This window comes from Zonotrichia leucophrys, chromosome 1A (genome assembly GCF_028769735.1).
Source record: "Zonotrichia leucophrys gambelii isolate GWCS_2022_RI chromosome 1A, RI_Zleu_2.0, whole genome shotgun sequence".
Lineage (NCBI taxonomy): Eukaryota > Metazoa > Chordata > Aves > Passeriformes > Passerellidae > Zonotrichia > Zonotrichia leucophrys.
The window spans coordinates 63,325,944-63,344,842 of record NC_088170.1 but is presented as its reverse complement, the minus strand read 5'-3'; the positions used below and the strand labels follow the sequence as shown (position 1 = coordinate 63,344,842).

General features: G+C 37.5%; 1 protein-coding gene across 3 annotated transcripts in view; it reads left to right on the top strand.

Moving 5' to 3' along the window:
• The window catches only part of SEMA3A (semaphorin 3A), a 236,677-nt gene extending 222,645 nt beyond the window's left edge, over positions 1-14,032 (top strand). For all 3 annotated transcript variants that reach the window (XM_064702968.1, XM_064702969.1, XM_064702970.1), the window contains 3 exons: positions 2,341-2,408; positions 8,070-8,212; positions 9,723-14,032. In XM_064702968.1, coding sequence (XP_064559038.1) covers positions 2,341-2,408; positions 8,070-8,212; positions 9,723-10,178 — 667 coding nt within the window. In that variant the 3' untranslated portion in view covers positions 10,179-14,032. The remainder of the gene's footprint in view (positions 1-2,340; positions 2,409-8,069; positions 8,213-9,722) is intronic.
• The last annotated feature ends 4,867 nt before the right edge of the window (positions 14,033-18,899 follow it).

Below are 18,899 nucleotides of genomic sequence, written 5' to 3'. Positions count from 1 at the left end.
CTGGGCTCAAACTGGGTTGCACAGCTACAGGAAAAACTTGGGGTGCAGAATTTACTTTTCTGGAGGCCACTGTAAAAGGAAAAGTTAGTGCTGGGAAGCTGGGACCCAAAAAATGCATAGGAAAAAGCTGCTCTCTCTGCCACTTGCCCCCAGTTTTTCCTTGGCAGCAGCAGCAGAGTGGACGCCTGTGTTACTGGGAGAGAGGATCCTCTGTTCACCTGGTACCCACTGTACCCATTGCCTCAAGCCAGCTTGGAATGCATTGATGACAAAATCAGCATTGTTGGAAACAGTTTGCATGTCAACATTTTCCTAATAATAAATTCTTGTCATTTTAGGCTCCAGAAATATTGGGAAAATGGATTCCTGAGGCAATTGTACAGATGTTTTATTCATAGTTGTAGTTGGGATTAGGGTTTGGGTTTTGTTTCATTTTTTCTTCTTTTTTTTTTTTTGAGATTTTATACGCTATGATTTTATTTGCTTTTCTTTCTTTGTGCATTTTACAAGTCTAAATGACAGTTCAGAGCTCCTGTAGTGTGACCACTTCACTTTACCCTGTGCAGACGTGTTCTGGTTCATATTTCATAAATCATTGTGTTGATACAATGGTGATATGTGCAACATTTTCCTGAAATCCCAACTAAACATATCATTCAAACTCCATTGACAGTAATATGAGTCTTTCCACAGATTTCCTTTTTACAAATTGCATCTATAAATATGCTGTTTTAAAATTTAGGAAGGGGTAGCAAAATTTTATGGCTCCTTATATCTTGGGTGTGATTTTGTCATTGGTAATGAGTAATGTGAAGATATTGGAAATTATGATTCATACATGTTTTAATCATATATCATTCAGCAGAAGATTCCTTCTTACTAAAGTGTGCTAAGATGTCCTAACTCATAATTCTAAAGAAGTTTTTATTTAGATAAATATATAAAAATGTTTGTCTAACTTTTTTTTTTCTAAAAAAGAAAGCTTTTGCTGTACTTCATGAAAATAGTTTCAGGTTTAACATTTCAGTAGCTTTCAGTGGACTCAGCTGTGCAGTTGTGCCTTTGTGAGAACCCTTGGTTTGAGCTGATGTTGGGCTGTTAGTGAGAGCCTGCAAAGAGGGCTGGTGTGGAGAAGAGACGTGGTCTCTGCTGCAGAACAATGGCTTTTAAAAATGTGGGCTGCTGTCACAAGGGAGGGACCAACAAGGCTTTTTACAAGGCTACTTGACTTTTGCATATCCGTTGCTGGATACCATAATCTGAAATCACAGCATTGTTCAGCAGCCTAATCCTCTTTGTTCTCCTCTAATTTTGCAAGCCCTCAGGCTTTCTCCGATTCCTAAAGTAAAGTACTCACACTTGAAACACATCTTTGTTTGCCTGGTTCTTTTTTTCTTTCTTTTTCATATGAAGCGCTTTTCTTTGGCTCAGTTGAATTTTATGTCACAGCTATTTAAACAAAACTAGGAGCAGACAAAGACAGAAAAACACATGCAAAACAAAACTGTATTAAAAAGCTCTCTTCAGTGAAATACAACAATTTTTTTTAGCACAGATCAACATGTTTTTTAAAAGAGCCAGTAGAATTCAAACTGGGAGAAGAATATGCTGAGTTAAAAAGACATTCAATCAAAGGTAGAATTCAGACTCAAGCTACAAAAGAATATAAAAAAAAATAAATGGCATTTCAAAATCTTTCTTTTGAAGTTTTTATTTTGTTTTTCCTGAAGACAATTTAGAACAGTTTTTTAAAAGGTTTTATCAAAAATGTTTCAGTGAAACCCATGGTAGCTGAAATGATCTATGCTTTTTAATTTAAATTTTGTAGAAAATACAGCACTTTACCATTCTTTGAAAGGCACCCACCTTAACATTTCATCTATCTAAAAGATGATGCAATACTCAAAGTATTCTGAACTTGCACAAATGAGTACTTTTGAAGCATGTTAAACCTTACGGTATATATTCTAATGCTTCAGCCGTCCCTCTATCTGTGAATCAAGTAATGAATTTATCTATGACCAGTATTGCCCACACAGTGAAAATAAACTTCATATTTTATTTTATTTGGTATTTATTTAATACTAATAATTAGCATTGTACATTTTTTATTTATTTGATATCTTAGTGCAAGAGGTATTTACCAGTGTATGAAGACTTCATCTGTAAGTGTAAAGCCTGAGTCTACAAAATGATAACGATAATATAGTAATAACAATATGATTTCCTTCCTAGTGTTGTTTAGGTGCACTTGTGGCCTCTGTAATTATAGAAATGTTCCATTTGTTGCTGTTGAGCATTGGGAAGGGCACTGACAGATTTCAAATGTGATCTTTGCAGGCGCACCAGACGACAAGACATCCGAAACGGGGACCCGCTCACCCACTGCTCAGACCTGCAGCATCACAGTGAGTTATGGGCACCACTCAAGTGCAGCTCATTTGTATGTAACTTACAGACTCTGTACAGGGTAGCATAGGAAGCATGTGAATGATTTGTTGGTGACAATTGTCTGGAACATCTGCAAAAGATGAATATAATATATCATTATCCCAATTTAGATAGCTTACAATGGCCTGGATCAGACACTGAAGTCTATTTGGGTTTGGTTTGTTTTTTGTTTTTTTTGTTTCCCTCAAATAAACAGTTTAAGCATTTTAATTTTCCTGCTTCTCTTCCCTGATAATACCATGCCATCACATTAGGCATATTATATCAGAAAATAATTGTATTTTCTTCATGACATCAAGAAATATGTCCATGTTGCTGTACATAGTTTGCATAAGATGATAATAACAAAATCAAATTACAAACCAAATGTGTTTGTAACCTCCTTGGCAAAATATGGAGTGACCTTTATTGTAAGTGTCACACTGAAAGCTCTGAAGATGAGGATGTTCTTGCAGCAGGCATATACCCATGTGCTTTCAGCATGGGTTTTCTTAGATGTATTTTGGTTTGCTTTTTTTGTCAGCTGTTTCATTTTCACAGTGTATTGATCAGCTTCCCTTTCTGACTTGTTTGACTGACAAACTTCTCACAGTTACTCATTTGTTGCCAAACTTTTCAGAAGACCTTCACTCAGAAAATTAAAAATGTCCATTTTGCTGTAAGGGAAGGGAATGCTTAGGCAATGCTTCCCTCTGCTGGAAAAAAGTGATTCCTCATGATTGTGGCACATCTGCAGGAACTTTTCACACAGAATATTCTGAGTTTGAAGGGACCCATTGAGTCCAGCTCTTAACTGAATGGCCCATACAGAGATCCTCATGCCCTAAACCGTGATGTTATTAGCACCATGCTCTAACCAACTGATCTAATCTTAGGGTTAAACCACTGGGAAAACAAGGAGGTGACTGGAAATGGAGATACCTCAAAATCCTCTTGTCCTTCCAGTCCATGTAATAGCAAAAATGATAAATAGTCCTAAATTTTACTTTTGTGTTAATGATAATTCACTGCCAATAGTAATTTTCTCTATCTTCATTTCAATCATTTGAAACTCAGAGCTGACATTAATATGGCTTTTCTTTTTACTTCTGATTGTCAGACTCAGGCGAAGTTACTCAGAGGGAAAAAGGAGTTTTAAAAGTGCATTAATAGACTGTGGTCAGTATGTAGTTGTCACATTTTGAGAACTCATGAATGTACAACTAGTTTAAATTTGAACTAGTCAATTGTGACTAGGAGAAGGTCACAAATTTCCCATTACATGATATCAGGTAATACTTACACAGTGAAGATCAGACCATCCTTCTATTGGGAATGAGATTTTCAATTCCAGAATAGGAGAGTTTCACCAGGCACTAAACACTGATTTTAATACCAGCAGAAGCATTTCTTAGCTTTACATTTTTACTCTCTGTACAAAACTATGAACTGGTCTACTACCACAGGTCTGTTCATTTTAATATTCTATAGAAGTCATGAGCCTTTGCTAGCTGTGCTTTATACAACTGTAGGTCTTTATTTTCATAGATGCAAAAAGCATTTCAAAACACTTCAGATCTTCCCATATTTGGTAAACATATTTGTCTGAAAAAGGTACTTTCTGTCCAAAGAGAAGAGAGTATTCCAGTTTCACAGCAGTACAGAAATGCAGTTTTTTCCCTGATACAGTCATGAGAGCTCCAGGTCTGGACAAAGTTATATGGTACACCTGATCAAAATGAGTTTTAGTACAGCTTTGCCAAAATGAGCAGAGCAAATATGAAACAAGATAAGACAGCATTAGAAGGATCAGTAAGTTACAAAAAATAGTGAGGGAATGCAGTTCTGGATCCTAGACATGAAGGATACACAGTCATAATACTTAATGAATGGTTTAGATTGATCTTAAAAGAAATTTTCTCTAAATCATTTGAGTTGTAAATCTATTACATCTATATTTACTTGTCATTAACACATGATGATGCGTAGTAGAGATGACTTCATGTCCTATAAATTTCCTGTGACAACTTTTGCTGAGTTTTTTCCTTGTTTGCAACCAATAGTCCCCTGTACAACAGATGAAGAATTGGTTTTGTCTATAGCCAAAAAAAAAGCTTAAAATTCTTTTTTTTTTTACTACTTGTCTATGAATTAATTTACAGGAAGTGCCAATTGATTCTCCATGTGAACCAACAAAACCATGAGAAAAGAATATTGTCTTAATGTATATCTTTTAAGGACATTACAGAAACCAACTTTGCAATCTGTCTGAAGCAATAATATTTTTAATAAGGTTTATGTAGTGTTTTCAGCTGCTCTTCAGTGCAAATGTATAAGAAGTATAAAATGACTGCACAGCAATATTAGAGAGAGCTGAGGATCCTTCACTGTACAACTGCCCAGACATTATTGTTTAAATCTAAAAATGTGGTCACCTTTGTGGCAGCTAAAGGAGAATGTTACATAAAGTGTAACATACTAGAGCTATCAAGAAATAATAAAGTTTGGGGTTTTCTGAAGAAGAACTTGTTAAAGAAGAGGTGGGGCTTTTTTAACATGATTTATCCCAGGGGAAGTTCAAAGAATCACTCTGAATTAAACTGTATTGTGAGATTCATTCATCTGCAGAGCAATCTTAGTATAAGTACTTAGCCTTTCATACTTCTTCAGATATGTCACAAATTATGTACTTAAAGGATATTTATCAGGGTAGTAAACTGATACTGCTGTTGGGTTCATTTTGGGAATTACTGCTTTCAGGCAGGATTTTGGGCTGAATTTCATTACCAACTTCTATAATTTCCTAATTCCTCCATCTGCTTTTCTGAACTTCTCAGACTTTCATTCTTCCATCCAGTCTCTTCAGCTTCTCAGTCCCAAAGCTTGACTCTGATCCTGTGATTGCTTACTTATTGCATCATTGCTTACTTTCTTGCACTCCATGTGCTCAATATTTTGTGAACTTCATAGACATTTCTGGACCTGCCTTCTGCTCCTTCAAATCATGGAAATGGAAACTGAAGGCTCTCTAAAAGGCTTCCTCTCTCATTGTGTGTCTGTCACCCATATTGTGTTTTCTGCAGCTGTGAAGAAATGTAAAGAGGACTTCACCCACTTTTCATGGTGTTCTCTAACACACTAGAATATCATAGACCAGATCCAAGGAAACAGAAATTTGAAATGGTGCCAGAGCGCATTTCCAATAAAACTCATTACTAGATTCTTAGATACTAAGAACATTCTAGGTACCTAAGTTTTCCAGTATAAACTTCTCTATATACTTAAAAATATGCTGCTGCTCATGGTCCATAGGACTTTTACCAAAGAAATACCTGGGTTTGTCCTTTTGACTGATATTTATGATTTAGAAAACTGTCTCTCCTGGATCTAATGAGAACAGTGTAACATGTGCTCTGCCCCTGTATAATTCACTTGAACTAAGCCATGTTCAGGAAAATATAATGAAGTGGAGCTGCAAGCCCCCTAATGAGTAATCTGCTGGTTAAATTGTCCTTTCAGGATGCTGGAGATGAGGACCCAAAGTTCACTTAGGCTTAGAAATTTGGCTTGACATTCCTACTCCCAATACAAATATCCAAACTATGGGATTGCTGTTGTTGAAGATGGGAGCCTGGGAATTGAGGAACTGAGACAGAGTATGCATCCTAGGGTGGAATCCTGTGTTTCCATTCTTTATTATGGAAGTCTGTAAATCACTGTTTCCCAGAAACACATCACTGGAGCAGTAACATATGTGTCCCAGGCTATAAAAGGGGATATTTTCTACTGTCTAATGCTGAAGGCCTGTATGTGCTGTCTGTTGTGGATCCCAGTTCAGATATCAAACAGCTCTTCTCTGCATGAGGATGTCTGGCTGCCTGCTCAGCCATGTGAATTTTGTTCCTTAAGTAGAGCATCTGGCTTGAAACACAGTTCAGTACATCAGCCATTCACAGTGTTAAATCTGGACCCATCAGTTACCATTTCCAATCTTTATCTTATCACTTCTAACTTTATTCAGTCAATATTTTCACATACTTCAGTTCTTCTTTTCAATAAATTCACCTGTGCTCCATCCACCTCACCACCTTGGCTATATTCTATTACAGCTGTTTTGCCTTTCTCTTGCTCCTTTGTTTCTAATTCACGCCTTCACTGCTTCCTATCTTCCTGACCCACAGCTGTACTGACATTCTTCACAGGAATATGGTTTATGAGAGATGTCATAAAAGTTGTTTCACTCAGTTTTTAATAGAACACCCCGCTCACTTGGTTAAAAGGTCCACAATCCAGCAGAGAAGGGCAAGCAAACCCATTTCCTATTTGTTTAGTGTTAATAAGCCATCTGATGTTTTATGAGAACTGGGCAAGCACCAGCCCTTATTCTGCTCCACATCCCTTTTGCCATCCTCTCTCAGGGCTGAAAGTCATTATTGAAAGTCACATGTGATTCTGTATCAGCATAAGTCAGGAGCTCAATTTTACTTTCACCTTTGTCATGGCCATCTAACAAACCTCCTGTGTTTGCTAAACAACATGGTCAGTAGGACAAAGGCAGAGTTGGCAGCTAACAAAATTGGACAAAGGATTTCTCTTTAAATAGGGTTTTAAATAGACATCATTTTCCTGTTAAAGCATATCAAAACAGTGCTAAAAATGTGAAAAACTTTTCAAACATGAAAAATGGAAAGAAAGACAAAGAATGGCAAGGAGTCAGGAAACCCCATGAGATCAACACAGCCTACCCACCCCTTCCTCCTCATCTACTCTTCAGGATTACTGTTCTGTTGTCACTTAAGTCCATACCAGCATTTCAAAGAGCTAAGGTGGAGAGTTGAAACACGATGCCTGAAAGCCTCTGTGGTATTGGAGAAGAATCAAATACCGTATAAGTCCTATAGCTATGTGATATTTCCAGCAAGTTGATGAATATCTTGAAACATTGTTGTTACAAAAGGAAGTAATTTATTTAACTTTCTTTTTCCCCTCCCATAATGTCTGGTTTATTAACCTCCTTACATTTCCATAAATTATATCAGTATGAGAGGAAATGATTAATTGAAGATCATTTCCTCAAAAACATTATTCCTGGTCATTAACAGTTTCAGCAAACTGCAGTGCCATATAATCTAAAAACATTATTCTACTTTTAAATAGCATCATGTTTTATTACTTTGCTCTAAAGTATTATGACCATAGAGCCCAGGAGGCATCATTACAAACATTCTGCAACTACACCCTGAGTTTACTTGTTGCATACAGTTTGCTATTAAAAATTCCAGTCATGTCCTAGATGTTTTCCTTGATGAATAATAATGAGGCTTACAAAAAATTTCACAATTAAATTCATTAACTTCACATCTTGAGATGTTAACAGCTGGTAGGATTTAAAATAGAATTAAAAAAAAAAACAAACAAAACAATAAACTAAAAAAAATGCTATGGGTCCTTACAAAGATAGAGGTGTTGATGGAGATTTTTCAAACAGTATACTAATATGGGGAATTTTTTTTTAAGTTTTTATCTTTAAACACTTTAAAGAAGTCCAAATTCTAAAAAAAAAAATTACATAGCAATTAAGGGTTATTAAGTTTCATGGGATTTTTTTTTCCTTTTTTTCTTTTTTTCATGCTTTGCAGATAACCCAAGTGGTCAGGCCCTGGAGGAGAAGATTATCTATGGAGTAGAGAACAGCAGCACTTTCCTTGAGTGCAGTCCAAAATCTCAGCGTGCCATAATCTACTGGCAATTCCAGAAGCAAAATGATGATCGCAAAGAAGAGGTACAGTAGAAAAAGAAAAAAAAAAGGGATGCAACTAATTTTCTCTATAAAGGTAGACTTCAGTCTAATCCTTCCCAGAATAATTTTAGTTGAGCAGAACTTCTCTGTAATATATGATTTCCATTGTTCTTCAGCATATTCTTACTCTTATTGCCATAAAATCCTCTAAGGTCCTTAATAGGTTTTACAGATTGTTACAACAGCAAGCATTCATATCCTCTCCTTGCTAGACTCCCTGCAAAACAGATCTGGTTTGCATCAGAGATCCCAGAAAAAAAGCTAGCATTCCATCTAACTGTCACCTGAAACATCACACAAAGATTATCCAAATTTAAATATCACAAGGCCTTAAAATTGCCTTTGAGAAAAAGCTTAACTGCTTTCCTCTGATCATGTTGTTTGACTGAAGCACACTCTGGCAGGAGCATCCCATGTGCTGCATGCTCTGAGACTTCACTGCAGATAACAGAGTCTGACTGACGAACTGAGAACTGTAGTGGACACCAGAGTATGGAAGCTTTTATTTTCACCAAAAAGCAGTATTCAGAGAGGCTGAAACACTTATTTCCCTGTTTGCATTACACTAAGCTGATACGTTCTTTTTCTCCTTTTCTTGTCACTGGCATTCTTATGTCATTAATCATCCAAGTGTTCAAGTTGTATCAAGCCAGGTCACACACATCTTAGGGGAACCGTCTACTCTGGTAGGTAGGGAGGTCAAGCTAGGGAACAAAAACTGTTTTGTTGCATTGAAGTATTTGTAAGTATACATACACATATTTAAAGCATGTTCAGAATCATTATATTAGCTGCTTTAATATTTTGTTTTGTTTGAATAAGTAGTAAATTATTAAGAATTTATTCCCAGTGAGAAAACAGCAAACAGGTCTGTGCCTTTACTGTCTGCAGCAACATGTGCGTTCAGAGAATGAAGTTCCATTGTAGATACAAATTAATTCAGAAAAAAAATGTATTTTGAACAGTTGCTTTTTGAATAGTAAAATTTTTAGATTTGATCCTTAGTTGCTTGTTTGTAAATTTTCCACTTAGGCAGAACCCACTTCTATGCATGAGGGATTTTGTAATAAGGAACAGGAAGACAAAGAACCTTTCCTGCAAATGGACCTAGATTTGACTAACAGATAACAGATACTAACCTCAGTAATACAGCCAAATGAATCCATGTTTACTCTGCTGATTACAGGCTCAGATCTTCTGTAATCTTTCTAGCAACTCCATCTGACATTGTTGAAACAGATCTTTGTTCATCAGCAGTAGTTACTTAGGAGTAAATTCCTATTTTCCCAAACTCTTGGCATTATATCAGTTTTTCCAAAATATTTGAGCCTTTCATGGTAACAGATGACTGGCAAAGGGTTTTCCATTTTTGTGGGTTTGGACATTCTTGGCCAGTTAAAAGGAGCAGTAATAAAGAAGTAGCATGGTTAGAGGATAATGTAGCACATGCATGAAAAATAACTATTGAAATGACCACTTTTTCCCAATGCAGATAAAAGTGGGTGACCACATGATCCGGACAGAACAGGGCCTGTTGCTACGCAGCCTTCACCGGAGGGACTCTGGTGTATATTTCTGCCATGCTGTGGAGCACGGCTTCATGCAGACCCTGCTCAAGGTGACCCTTGAGGTGATCGACAACGACCACCTGGAAGAGCTGCTCCACAAAGAAGAGGATGGTGACGGCTCCAAGATCAAGGATGCCACCAACAGCATGACCCCCAGCCAAAAGATCTGGTACAGAGACTTCATGCAGCTGATCAACCACCCCAATCTCAACTCCATGGATGAGTTCTGTGAGCAGGTTTGGAAAAGAGACCGCAAACAGCGCCGGCAGCGGCCTGCCAACGCGCAGGTGAACACAAATAAGTGGAAGCACCTACAAGAGAATAAAAAAGGTAGAAACAGGAGGACCCATGAATTTGAGAGGGCACCACGTAGTGTCTGAGCTACATTACCTCTAGGAACCTCATCCAAGTAGAAACTTGTATAGACAGATAACTGGAAAAAAAATGCAATATTCATGAACCTTTTCATGGCATTATGTGGATGTTTACAAGAGTGGAAAGTTCAAACAGTTTCCACTAGGTTTAAATAAAATCTGTTTCTAATTTTCCTTGCAAGTCCTTCCTCTCTGCTCTAAGACCAGAAAGACCAGAGTTTCAAGGATGATAACTCACCTGGACCTAGGTTACTGCTCAAAAACTTCTGCAAGTATTCAGCAGGCAAGTTTTGCTTTCTCTTTTGATGGAGATATAAAGAAAATAGTGTATTTCATGCTGTCATCTTACAGGAAAGAAAAACAAGTCCCACCTTTCATCATCAGCACTACCACTTCTAGACTTATATAAAACTGCATGAACTCATTAAGCTGATGAACATCTAAACACGTGATTGGACACAAGGATTTTGTTCTTGTTTTGTCTACCAGTTCTCCTGTTTATATGTGCTAGAAGAGGAAAAACAACACTGAATGAGATTGATTGTGGAAATCTGAACAACATAAGCCATCCATCATCTGGAAGAAAAAAAATGTAGAGTACACTGGCCTACTACTGATGACTTCTTTCAGCTTTGATCTAAAGATGTATTTTATTAAAAGTATAATTTAAATGTACCATGAAAAAATATGCAGCAAACATTAGCTCCTTTCTAAAATAGATTAGACTTTTTGTCTTAGAAATATTGTACTTTCTAATTATTGGTTTAGATGAAAAAAGACAACTTCCAATTATGACTGCTTTACTCTTTTGTTTGGGAAAACTTCCAGGGGAGCTGGTCACACTGCAGTTAGCCTCCTCCCCTGTCAATAATCTATATGACATGTAACTTCAAAGCAATTTTAAAACTAAGCTATTTTAACATGAAAGTCACTGTATAGCATGGAAGTATTCTGCATTCTGTTTTTCTAAGTATGGTATTTGAAATTATTCAATTTGTTAATACCTTGCTATAGATTGAACCAATGAAGAGGAGAGCATTGATTTTCAGTTGTATATTTTTTTTAATTAAAAAAAAACAAATAGCATTAAAATATCCTCTGCTAATTACACTCTTGCTTTCTTGGTTCATATTTGTGAATGCTAATATTTAAATACTGATGCTCATAGACTGTCATATACCCATGAGCAAAGCTCACATTCAGTTTAAGGAGTTGTGTTCCCAGCTCTGTGGTAGAGATTTGTCCACATTACTGACTCTCAGTGCTCTGTTCTTTCTGTGGGCCAGATCACCAAAATGCACAGAAACAGCACTAGGCCACCTAAATAACAACCCCAAAGCCAGGTCCCCATTTTAAGACCTGAGGGACAATTTTACCTGTAGGTGAAATCTGCTGAAGTAGTAAATAGATGACGTTCAGCTTAAAGACTAGTTTATGCTAACAGAAAATTTGGTCCTGCACTTCTGTATTATTCTATATACAGGAGAGCAACAGAGTAAAACAGACAACGTACTTGCATCATGAGTGTCAGTTTAGGGTTATAAGTAGTGGATTTATTCACCTCAGCACAGATGTGCCTTTGGTCCCCAGTTCTATGGTGTCCAGTTCTTTTGAGATCATCTTTCTCCAGCCTCCCATATTTTATCTTGGTAGAGTCTGTAAATGACATAATTTCAAGTAATGTCATTGTGGGGAAAATTACTAGAACAAAATCCTTAGCTTGCTAAAGGAGCTTTTATATAAAAGTGTATCTGCACTGATGACTGATCTGTTTTGTTGTTATTCACTCTGTGGTATTTAATTTATCAATTTATTGCTACACTATCAACCAGCCTTATCAGATAGAATATAACACAACTGCTGTGACAGCATCTCTCGCAAAGTGCCCCAGCCTCCTTGCCACTCACTAACTCAAGTATCCTTCTGCTTAGTGAAGCCTTGGCCTCTTGCCTATTGGATTAGAAATTGGATTTTCACTAACAGCTGAGTTACTTCAGTCCCCTTTGAATTCTTTGGAGGGGATGAACTTGCAGGATTCTTTTGTCATTTAATTCTTTGGGAAAAAAGTCATTGAATAGGGTAGGACAAGGCTGTAGGGCCATGATTTAAGAAAGCACTTGGGAATTTATTTTTAAAGCAGCTTTAAGTCTCTCTTATGTTTAACCTGACTCTTGTGAACTTCAGTATGCTGGTAAATTCCCATTATTTCATGATGTGCTGAATATGGATGAATTAAAACATATGTTCGACTATGTACTTTTCTGTACAGAAGTATTAATTTTTCAGCTCAGTTTATGGTTAATTTCTGAGCACTCTTGTCAGATGAATTATTTAATTTTAATCACAGAACATTCTTTAGCCTTTTGTGAAGGGCTGTTTTCTACTATCTAGTTAATACAATACTCTTTCTTACAAAAGGAAACAGTTTTAAAATAAACCTCAGAGAATTCAGTGGGAAAATTTCAGATTGATTTCAATAGACCCCAAATCACTTTGATTTCTTTTTTACAGATTCATGGAATTACTATGTAACTTTTTTTTCTTCCATGTTCAGAGCAACTGGTTCTATAGAAACTCCTCAAAAAAAAAAAAAAAAGAAACAAAACTATCCTCTTTTACAATGCCTGAAGAGTAAACACATTAAATAAAGTCAGAATTCCAAGATATGTTTTTCTATACTGAGAAAGATAATCTGTGGGAAAAAAATTATGAAAGTTGCAACATTTTTACCCTGACCTAGCAGTTTCATTGAACAATTGATATGATCATATCTTACAAACTTCAGCCCAGTCCTCACTGACATGAGTAGTCTTGTTTAAGTTTTTTGTATTTGTTTATATAAAGAAGAGGGCAAAAGATCAAGCCAACAGTGGAAATTTTTGATTTTTTAGGTTCATGTTATGGTCAAGTTAAAGCAACATTTAATACTGATGTGAACTTTTCAAAAAGCCTAGGCCTTAATGAATTAATGTATAGAAAGATGCCCTGCAGCTTCAGTAAGATTCATATCCCCATTTATGTCATTATTGTTAAAAGCAACATAAAGTTTGAAAATAAAGATTAAAATGGTATTTCTGTAAATGGCCAATAAAACCCCTTAAACCTCTAGTTACAGACTTTAGAAGTAAGTAAAAAGTTGTGTTTAAGCTGGAGAGAAATAAAGGATTTCATTTATAACCAGAAAGATCTATTTTCATTGTTTTAAGGTATCCATCTGCAAGGAACAAAAATATATTTAATCTTATTCTTATACTCTTTGCACTTGCACAGATCACTGAAATGGGAATTCGTTCTGTGGCTCCTAAAAACTGTATGGTTATGTTAAACTATAATATCAAACTGAGAAAACATGCATCTTTGCAAAACAAAGTTAAATCTTCCTGACCCAATAAAGTCACTATGTAAAAAAATTAAATTAAATGCATGTGAATGCGCATTTACTGTTCCTTTTTATGTATTATTTAGTGAATATCAATGGTATGTGTTTAATAGTTCAGTTTTTGCTACCTACACATTAGTCAAAAGAGATGTAAATATTTTTGACTAGGTAAGGAGGTACAGTGTAAAGTACTGTTATCTAGAGGTACTCCATTTCGGTGTGTTCAGCAAAATACTAAAATGCAAGATTTTGCCACACAGGTGATAAGGTGGTTTATTTGCTATACCAGTGTCTGAGTTGTGTGCTTGTTCTTTAAACACATTCCTCACTGGGTAGTAAATAATTCCACTTCTGTATTTATCACTTCTATTCAGATGGGAACTAGAAAACTGGAGAGAAAGTGTAATGAAACTGCTGCTGTAAATTATTTCTTTTAGCATGTATTCAGTTGTTAAATAAACATTTCTTCCAAATATTTGAAGTTCAGTGTCTTGACTGTTTATACGGAAATGTGCCCTGTAACCTTCATGAGCATATGGAGTGCATTGTTGCCAATATAATGCTATCAATGTGTATGAGTTCTGTTTATTAGGCCAGAAGGATTGCTATTAGTATTAGTGGCATTTTTTGTTTCTTTTTTTGAAGGCTACAAACTAATAAGCCTGAAATGAAAGGCATGAACTTATCTTCAGCCTATCTTTTGGCACAGCTGCTGAGCTTGTGCAGATAAAGCCACACATATACACACACCCCCACTCTCCACTCTGCCCATGAACCAAACTGTAAATCAGCCTGGAAGCCGTGTGAATGTGAGCAACTTGCTGTACTTGATGAAATTTCACTCTGTGCAATGCTAGTGGCTCAGGACAGCTATGCTGCTTCCCTTTGGAAACTGGCTTGCACAGACAGCAAGTGGAATAAATCAGGTTCTGTCTGTTACCAACATACTCTTGTATCCTTAGGTAAACTTAGCAGCTGTTTGGAAGTGCTTAGGGGCTCCATCTAAAAGTAATACGCTGTGGCACTAAGCATTGTGCAAACAGCTAATAAGACAAATGGCTGTTCTGGAAAGCATGAAGTTTAGATACACTAGACAAGGAGTGGAGGAAGGAAAGTATCATTATTTCCATTTGGCACATACAGAACTGAAGAATCAGCCAGTAGTACTGAGCTGTCACTAATCCATTCAGCCTCACCCATGCTCCTTCCTGAAGAGCAAGGATAGATAGAGGAGTCTGGTTCAAAAGGATGCTGTAAGGGAATTTTATGGTTACTACTGTTTTCTGAAATTTCAAATAAGCCTTCAGCAGCAGCCAAGCGACTCAGTGGGTTACAAAAGATGCTGCAAATACAAAAAGGACAAAATTAATATCACAAGTCATGAATCTGCTAATTTGCAAAAGCAGTAACATTGTATTTCTGTGACCAGTGCATAGCTTAGAAATAGAGGGGAAGAGCCTTGTTTCTGGATGCAGCCACACTGTGTCCTTTGACAGAATTCCCTGCAGAGCACAGCTAAAATGAATGTCCTCTGTTACTACTCTGTACATTGCCAGGAGCACACAATGCCTACCTTCAATGACAATGAATGGGAAAAAAGAAGAAACATTTCAGATATAATGCTTATATGTTCTTATATACAAATGCGCAGATATGTAGATATACACTTAAACAGCCAGCTTTCGCTGAGATGAAATTCTCTTTTCTCTTAAGGATTTGAGGCTCTAGATGTAATTCTAGTACATCTCTGAATATGCTTGGTGGCTTCGGCTGTAAATTGTTATAAATGTTTCCTCTGTGAAGACTGAAACACACTATTCTCTTTCCTTACAGGTCACATTCACTGAGCTCCCCATCAAACATCAATTTAATGGCAAAGTTATGGTATTTTTTTTCCAAAGCATAAAACAAAGGGACTATTATCCCTAAAATGCTCAGTAACAGGATACAAGCAGATCAGAGTAACAGTGATTCAGCCAGCTTCTTTGCTCCCCATAAATACTTGCATGAAAGGTTAGAGGAGCTTCATAGAAAAACTAGAAACTGTGGAGAAGAGGCCTTATTTGAGACCTTTTTGTCCTGGAATTTATGAAAGATTGACATTTTGGAGAACTTCAGGATAATCCGAGCTAAATCCCAAAGCTCTAGTGAAGCAGTATCCAAACTGAAAAAGTTTCACTTAGCTTAAGAAAACCAACTACCATTTCTCTCTTAGCAATTTTCCACCCCCCAGGAAATGTCTTCTGCTTGCCTCAGTATTAACCTGAAGAAGTAATTTTATGGTTTCTGCAGTCCTTGTTGAAAGTTACACTCTTCAACACACCTGAGGAACCCCATTTCTGACAACCAGCCCTCCTTGAGATGCTTCTCTTGTGACATGTGTTAATATTAGGCCTAAAAACATCCTGTTCTCATATACAGGTGTGAAATCGGGCCTTGGTGGGTAGCAAAAAACATATCTTCATTGAGCTATGAGGTACCATGTGAGAAGATTCCTGTCAGGAAGATTTAAGGGATGGAAAGTTTCTGGTCTGGGGGCAGTAAGGGGTCTCTGAGGACCTGCCAGCCAGAGCCTGACCCCCCCATCCAGGACAGGGCAGGCAAGGGCACAGAAGGGGCAGCTCCAGCCCTGGCCTCAGGCACATCTCGTGAGCATCAGCCCCCAGGTGGATCTGGCTTGACACGGCCTGTGGTGTCATGTGTTTTTAAAAGCATTTATATTGGTTCTGTTGTAAAGTTTGTTATCCTTTGTATAAGTTTAAGAAATGGTTTGATCCTTGGTTTCCCCCATGTAATCCCCTCAGAATGGTTTCTCCCCAAGTTGCTTACCACCTGTTTTTCCCGCCAGTGGCTTGTCCCTCAAAATGATTGCTCCTTTGTTCCTCCCCCTATGCCTTTATAAGTTTCTTTCCTCCCTCATGGTGCTGCCCACTTCCCCTGTCTGTCATTGTAACCACCCCCCATTTATTTCGAGAATTTTCTGTATCTATCATCCCTAACTTGAGATATGATTTGCCTCCAGAGCTTCTTCCCTCCCACATGTGATCCTCATAGGCTCAGCTGTGTCTCACACTCCTCCGCCTTTGCCTATTGGTTACCTTATGTCTCCTCCTATCATGCCTACTCTCTTTATCAGTGCCTCACCAAACCTCTTTCCCTTGATGCTTGTTCTTGGTTTTGTCTGGGAATAAAGTTTCCTTGGTATGTACACGAACGTCTGCTCTCTACTTCCTTCGCCTCGGGACTTCGTAGCCACACTCTTGCCTGTGCCACCCACGCCACAGACAGCACCGTTACCCACAGGTTGCCCGGGGAGAGCCCGGGGGTGGCTAATCTTGTGGTCCTCTCCGGTCACAAAGGGGGCAGCTAGCCAGCATTTATCCAGCTCCTGCGGCCGCAGAGTGAGCTTGTTATAGAGCTTGTTGTACAATGGCCCATGGGCCGGGCTGTGTGGGATTGGAGATGGAATCCTGCAGGCTCTCTGGGACAGGCACTGAGTGTCTGAGGCTGTGGGCAGGGTGGGATGAGCTCTGAAGCGGGCTGGGGCATTAGGGCTCCTGAGTTCAGTCAGGTGTACCTGGTGCTTGCAGCCAAGGAGGCTCAAACACCTTTCCTGAATTGCTTTTAATCACCTGAGGTCACTTGTCTGCCACATTCAGAGTCAGTTCGCTGCTTTCTGAAAGTCTACAATAAACCAACAGTACTGTAACAGTACAATTTGCTTCCAGTTTGATTGGATCAGGTTAGCTGATGTTGAAATAAAAAGGTAAATTTACACCAGACAGTTACTAAGAATTAATGTTCACAGGATTATAGCACTTTTTTGTTAATCAGAGACAATAAAGGTCTGGCCTTCTCCCCACATGTGAGCCTGCCAGGTCTGCCTGTGCACAACCACATTCCACAGAGCTGCATCTGAGGCACCTGGGTCGGGTTTTGAAAGGATAAATCTGATTTCATGAACAGGCCCAGTAGTTTTTTAGGCCATTCCACCTTACAGTAAATTACATCTGATCCTGTGTACTGGGAACAAAAGTTTTCTCTTCTCAGCATGGGGTACCCCTGCAGCCTATGTTACTTTTATGCTTTATCCAAATATATTGTGTTCATTTCTCTGTGAGTTTCATGATCATGTTTTCTTGTAAGCACATTAACATGAATTATGATTGTTTATGCAGAGGCAAATGGAGATGCATATTTCTGCATGGAAAAAGGATAAAAAGACTATGGTAATTCTGTTAGATTTACTATATCAAGTAAATATCAAATATGACTTGAACTTCTCATTTCTTCATTTTTTGCTATAGCTGCAGGCAGGAGAGGAAAAGGGCAGACAAAAGAAATAAAGACATTTCAGCTATGTTCTGCAGTCATGATTTCCTTAAGCCCTTAAGTTTCATATGTCACTTTTTTTCTGCCCTTGTAGCACTGCATAGAGAGCATGCATTCCTACAAACTGCTTTTGCTAAACAATAAATATCACGCTGAATAGCTCCATAAATCAGAACAAAGAGACTGTGCCAGTTCCTCTGAAGGAGGCTTAACTTACCTCTTCTGTTTGTTATTTTTATTATTATAGCAAGGCTGCTGCTTCTCTTTCTGTAAGGGTTTTGTCAGCACTTTTATTCTAAAGCTGTATTGTTAGGGCTTTATAATTTTGTCTACAAGTTAAAGATTTTAAGTATCAGCTTTTAATCCACAAATAATTTTACAGTTCCTTAAAATAAATTTCTAGACTATGATCAAAATTCCATTTTGAAAACAAGCTAAAAAAGATTACAACTTTAGCCATGTCAGGTAGTTGTTTTAGTGACTGCACTGCAAAAAATTATGAGTGGGATAAAGCTTAGTAAGAATAATGTAAAGCTGCTCACCTGGCTGGATTTTGTGTTTGTTCTAGAAACATCTGTATACTTATCAGAGGTCCTGAATGAGACAGCAGCTTAAGCACATTCTTCTCTAACTATTTGTGTGTTAATCACATGTGGCTGTTCCTAAGGTGTGTCCTGGACTCGAATGTTTGCTTCCTTCATGCCTGTCTCTTCATTTAAGCTGATTTGTAGTTGCTGTTCTATGTGAAGATAATGTAGACCCAATTCTTTCCCCAGTTAAATAGATGTCTGATGTCCAGTAGATATGAATAAGACCGATTGTGCTGTTTTGCATTCTAGATAGTTTAGGAGAAATGATGTTTTTTGCTCTGTAGTATTTGAAATTTAAAGGATGGAACTGATTTGGATCTGTTAGAGCACTGTGGAATTTTTCACTGTATTTCTCTTTAGTAATGAAAGATATGCACACACAACTCTTATAAACATGCCAATGCTTCTAGAAATCAGAAAGTTGTA